The sequence below is a fragment of the Branchiostoma floridae genome, chromosome 4, assembly GCF_000003815.2.
Source record: "Branchiostoma floridae strain S238N-H82 chromosome 4, Bfl_VNyyK, whole genome shotgun sequence".
Classification (NCBI taxonomy): Eukaryota; Metazoa; Chordata; class Leptocardii; order Amphioxiformes; family Branchiostomatidae; genus Branchiostoma; species Branchiostoma floridae.
Genome location: NC_049982.1, coordinates 15555093 through 15560804, shown reverse-complemented (window position 1 = coordinate 15560804; position 5712 = coordinate 15555093). Strand labels below are relative to the sequence as shown.

Sequence of the window (5712 nt, the reverse complement as noted above, 5' to 3'; positions counted from 1 at the left end):
TTAGCCTTCCTGGCGCCGGATCACCCGCCTTTAGGAATAATCACGTCCCGTGAGGGGCAATTGCATTTTCGCCGCTACCATTTTACAACGGGAGATGCGTGTAGTTTATTAGCCGTCCACGGGAGTCAGGAAATTCGCACCTCCTAGTTAATCGTCCTAATCTTTTTCTAATATCACTTTGATGCGCCGTTTACATGCAGGCTCTTGGGGGGCAGCAGTCAGTAAAGGCCAGCAATCAGCGACCAGTACAAATAGAAATGGCCAGCAAAAGTGTATTATGAGCTCAAAAAAGCCCCCAGAGAGCCTGCTATGGAGGCTAGATATACCTAACTAAATCAAGGTATTGAATTTTCAACTAGTGAGATTGCGTGGCGTAATCGGCAGCACGTTGGGCTCAGGCCCAAGAGGTCCGGAGTTCAAATGCTGCCGATCTTGTGCCATTGGGAAAGGCACTTTACACTACATTCCTCACTTCACTCTGGTGAAAATGAGTACCTAGCTTCAGCTAGGGACGTCCCTCAGATAGGACTTTGAATGGAGGTCTGGGGAGAGCCACACCCCGCATACGTTAATGAACCCATCACACCTTTCAAAAAAGAGTAGGGGCATACCCCAGTGTGTGATGGTGCAAATTCTTCTGTCTGGAGTTGGGGATTTACTTCACATTACCTAGATGGAGGCCTACCGAACCTCTGTCTCGTATTAGGCATAAGGTGATTTATACCATCCACCCGGACGGGAGACATGGCGCATCCTCGTGTTGTAATTAGCCAGTGAAAGGATATACATATGTCATACCGTAAATATAGAATACAACACGGTGTATTCCGTATCACCCAAGGTATCAGCCCGACCGCGGGTCAGATCGCCCGACGGCCGAAGGCCGGAGGGTGATCCGACCCGCGGGAGGGCTGAGAAAGAGGGTGATGCGGAATATACCGTGTTGTATTTTATTTATGTCATACCCACCTGAGAAAACCCATGTTTTGATGCGAAATGCGCCAGAAGTTGAACAAATTTGGTGCCCTCGAACCAACAGCAATGTTCCAATGTCCGAATCAGGTATTCGAATTGCCAATCGAGCCGTATTCGGCCCGCTCTAAACAGTTCGATTCACTCGAATGGAGCCTGTGTGATACGCCTTTCGAACCTGTGCGATACGGAAGCGTACGGCCCGGTCCGCCCGTATCAAACGTTTTCGCGTCACAGGTATGACATAAGGGGTGGTATAACCCCGTCGTGTCTAAGCATGTTGACCGATGATGATGATTTTCAACTTGACTTAATTTTCAAAATTAATTATAAGAAATGCAGCAATCATACCTTTCCCATCATGCACACATTTATAAATAGATGGTTCTGTATGGGGTGGGGTGGGGTTGAGGGGGGGGGGGTGCAGATGTGCAGATGTGATATATAAATGGTCCACTTTTTGTTAATCTGTGACGAAATTTTGCAAAACTTGTTTTCTTTTGTATTGATAAAAATGTTGTCCTTATGAAAATAACACCCGCTTTTGGGATTGATCTCAAATAAGGGTTACTCTCGGTCAAATTTAAGGTAATAGTGCTGGTTACTCACTGTTGCATTGCCGAGGTTCAGCACACACAGCACTGCTAAAATGTACCAGCGCCTTCTGTAGACTCTGTAGTCGCCAGTTGATCTTTCTACGTTGACGCTGTTCTTCAGCAGCGACTCCCGGTCGTTCCCGGTGACGACCTCCATACCTGTTGTTACTCATGTACCTACCAGCAGCACAATCACGATCACAAGACGCCTGGCCTGGGTCCGGACCAGCTGGTAGGGCAAAGTTCACTTGCAGTTTTCAACAATATCTCTAGAGGTCGCTCGTGCTTGGGATACAGCGGTGACAAGAACTCCAAGCAGATACAGATACTTGAGTTGCGGGAGAGAATGCAGTCAGAGGGAGAATGCAGTTAATGCATATCTAACAAACATTATTGCTGGCCACCTAGATTCTCTTGACATCCGGTCAGGTGACAGCAAAACATCGAGGCAAACTCTAAAATATTTCATTTAACGTTAGTCAAATTAACGTCAAAAGATTAAAATAAAACAGAAAGAAACAACAAAAGGAACGGGCAAGGTGAAATTGAATTCTGCACATGTTCAATAATAACACGTTACGTAAGTTCTGACAGGTGGATTTGACTCTGGGCTCACCTGTCGGTTGCCATGGTAACTACCGCTGGAAGCTTCTCAAGCCCCAGGGTGCACTGGGAGTTCAACATGGCGTCGTACAGTGAGTGGCTAAGTTACCTGCAGTCAGCGGAGAAAACTGCGCTGGTTCAGGACGGTGAGTGGGCCAGAGGGGGATATCCATTAGCTACACTATCGTAGAAAACTAATATGTCAATAACAATTCAGCGTCTGAGTCGATCAGCTTATGACTGCAAGATGAGACAGCTTGCAATCGGCATGGGGAGGGGGGCGTTGAATTCTATGCAATCAAAAATTTATTCAAATTCATTTGCATTTCTTCATTTCTGATGATATCAAATCATAGTTTCAATGAATAGCCTGTTCTGCATCGAATGTACATGCCTTAACTGCAGCAAGGAACAGCGTATATTTTTGAATAGGCTGTGTCATTCGATTCTTGTGCAAATTATATAAACAGGTCCTTGTTGACATATGCTTAATGCTTTTGTTCTTCTTAATCCAGGGAAGAAAAAAGTCCATTTCAAGTTCCCAGATGGCAAGGAGATGGCAGAAGAATATGATGTGAAGACCAACGATCTCTTGTGTGAGTATAGTGCTAGACTCTATCAGCTTGAATAGAACATATTAAAAGATATGGATAGTTAATTGTATAACTATTACTAGATCTACTATGGAAGCAGGTGAACAGGAAAAGGCTACTTATTTAGGGATGGATTAGGGAGATTGCCAAGAGGTGTGTTTGTGTGTGTGTGTGTGTGTATGTGTGTGCATGTGTGTGTGTGGCGGGCTAGGGTCATTGCAAAAAATTTTAGTACCTATCAATCAAATCAGATGCCAGATTTTTTTCTTGTTTTTGTGTTCTTTCTTGTAGATGTTTGATTGAATCCCTCAATCACTTACTTCCCACAGTAAGAAAATGGAGGAAAAAGGGAACATTGGGAGGCTCGGGTACATGGGAGATAGAGGTCGGTGACCCCCAAGTGGTCCGCCCTGTTGCCATGGAGACACAAGGAATGGTGGAGAGCAGCAGTAACGTAGGTTTTACCAGTTAACTTCCAGTACTGAGCAAAGGACTCCAATTAAAAGCTATATGCAAGATAGTATAAATTTGGGGTAAGTCCCAATTTAACTTGGTGTTGGTTACGTAAAGTTTAGTCTTTTCCACAAGATAGTATAAAAATGTTATATTTCAGTTCATAAAAACTCACCCCTTAAAGAGGCCTGATATGTCCAAAAAGTACAAGTTTAAAATTGTCTATATGGCAACTGTGCGCGGCAATCAACTTTCAAAATAATGCCACATTTTTGTTTCTGATGATGCCAGGTTAGGGACTGGCCACTTCTAACCAGGGTTATACACACACCTGACAAAATGGGCTAAAATGTTGTGTTTTCTTTCCAAATTTCTGCACTGTCTCATCTGTTTCTGTTTCAGCCACATTTTCCAAGAAAAGTGTTAGAATACTGCTGTTTTTCTTGGATAAACTGATAGAGGGGGCTTTTTATCCATGATAATGTCAGCAGTTTTGATTCTTAGATTTATTGTGATGTCAAGTACAATGTTGCAACTGAAAATTATAAGCTGTAATGTTGTTGATTTTTCAGCCTATTTTTACAAGAAGAGATACCAAAAAGGCATTTATGTGGAGAATCCGGAACCTGCCATACCCAGTAGAGACTTATAACATCACCGTAGACGCTGACAACAGATGTATCATTATCAGAACAACCAACAAAAAGTAGGGTCATTTTGTTTTATTTAAGTAGTTATTTCTGAAAGAAATGTTTGTTTTTCTCATGTCATGTCTAATCAAATGTAATGTTTTCTGCTGAATTGCTACTATACGTGTTCGACCTTATAACCTCCTTGGTCGGACTGACTTATTTACTTTTTTTAGGTACTACAAGAAGTTCCCTATTCCTGACATGGACAGGGCAGGTCTTCCCATGGAGCAGAGGGCTGTGAACTATGCACATGCTAACAACACACTGGTTATCACGGTTGGTAGACACGAACCATTATATACATTGTGTCTATAGAAATGTTGTCTATGTTTAGTAATAACACTAGCTATACATAGTGTTACATTGTATGTATGAGTCTGTAGAGGTCAGGGATTATTGGTAACATCAAGTAAAAGGGCTTCTTGTGTTGAGACAAAATCCCTGAGATAAAATGTTGTGTTTTCTGCAGTACGAGAAGCCTGCAGGAGTGCTGGAGATGGAGAGACAGGTGATGCAGGAGCTGAAGAAACTGAAGGCCGCCAAGGACGGAGATGTCGAGTGTAACCCGAGCTGAGAATTGTTTTGGATCAAAACACTGATGATCTGGACATTGCCAATAGAAATTCTTTTTACTTTCAAAGTGCTACAAGACTCATGAAAGATTTCATCTCATGAAATTGTGAAAGAGAAGTAATTTACATTCCTAGCCATGATGGTGTCTTTTTTAAGTTGAGATACATGTACATGTACATGTACATGGTCGTTCCTACCTTGGGGACAGCTGTGACTTTTACAATGTCCAGCCATCCCACAGCTCTCACTCCCCCTGCTGAAAAAATCATACCAGTTGGCTGGCACACACATCGGAGGATAAGCTGGATGTTGGGAATGGGAGTTTTGGAAGGAGTTAGTTGGGAACTGACTTGTAGGGGCAGGGTAATACATTGTATGTTGTTAGGTATGGGAAAAGTCCCTCTTGTGGGAGGGTCTGCATGGGGGGTCCTGACAACGATTTATGCTGAATTCAGAAAAAAAAAACCTACGCTAAATCAAGTATGCTAAATTTGGTCGCCAAGCTATGAATTATGTAGATAAGATGGTTTTCCCTACGAATTATGGGAAATAAAAATAGGCTGCCTACACCTTACGTAAAAGAGCATGCAGACCCTCTTGTGGCAGTGGGGGGGATTTAGTTACATTTAAGGGACTGAATCTTTAGATTAGTGATTACTATGTAATGTTACTACATAATGCTCCATATGTATGCATGGAGTCCTGCTGTACAGCATGTAATCATGATTTTTACAGGTTTGGGTGGTTGCCCTGATGCAAGGGTAACTCTTGCTTTGACTTGAAGTGTTGTAAATTGTTATTGCATAGGTATTACATTGTATATTTTTTCACTCCTGTATGTTCAAATTATGTGCTGACTTTGCACTGTTGGATGAGATATTTGAAGCCACAATAAACTCAGAAAGCTAAGACAGATGTGGGTAGTTCATTATTGTCTGTTGCTGTAGGTTTGAAAAGCCTTCTCACAGCATATTGAACTTACAGGTACATGTACATTTGAGTTAAGGTTTTCCATTCCATAAATGTGATGAGATAGCAGACCTTCCAATAATAAATGCTAATTATTTCGAATATCACATTCATATTCCAGAGCCTGGAAGTAGTCAAACCCCCAGTGATAGCATTAATGTCTGTGGAAAATATTTCCTGTCTCCAGTCACCGATAGCCAAGTGCACCATTCCTACAAGACTTTGAATTCTGCCTGGCCTAGTTACAAGCTTCTGCCATCC

The 5712-nt window shown here is 42.4% G+C and overlaps 2 protein-coding genes across 2 annotated transcripts in view; one reads left to right on the top strand and one right to left on the bottom strand.

Moving 5' to 3' along the window:
• The window catches only part of LOC118414007 (solute carrier family 49 member A3-like), a gene marked incomplete in the record, with an annotated part of 7661 nt that extends 5676 nt beyond the window's left edge, over positions 1-1985 (bottom strand). Inside the window, 1 exon segment of the mRNA XM_035817717.1 lies at positions 1582-1985. Coding sequence (XP_035673610.1) covers positions 1582-1725 — 144 coding nt within the window.
• A 161-nt stretch (positions 1986-2146) lies between these two features.
• LOC118414008 (protein DPCD-like) lies at positions 2147-5391 on the top strand. The gene is made up of 6 exons (XM_035817718.1): positions 2147-2317; positions 2687-2767; positions 3094-3218; positions 3790-3923; positions 4083-4185; positions 4379-5391. The coding sequence occupies exons 1-6, from the start codon at positions 2197-2199 to the stop codon at positions 4481-4483; spliced, it is 669 nt and encodes a 222-aa protein (XP_035673611.1). The 5' UTR covers positions 2147-2196; the 3' UTR covers positions 4484-5391.
• The last annotated feature ends 321 nt before the right edge of the window (positions 5392-5712 follow it).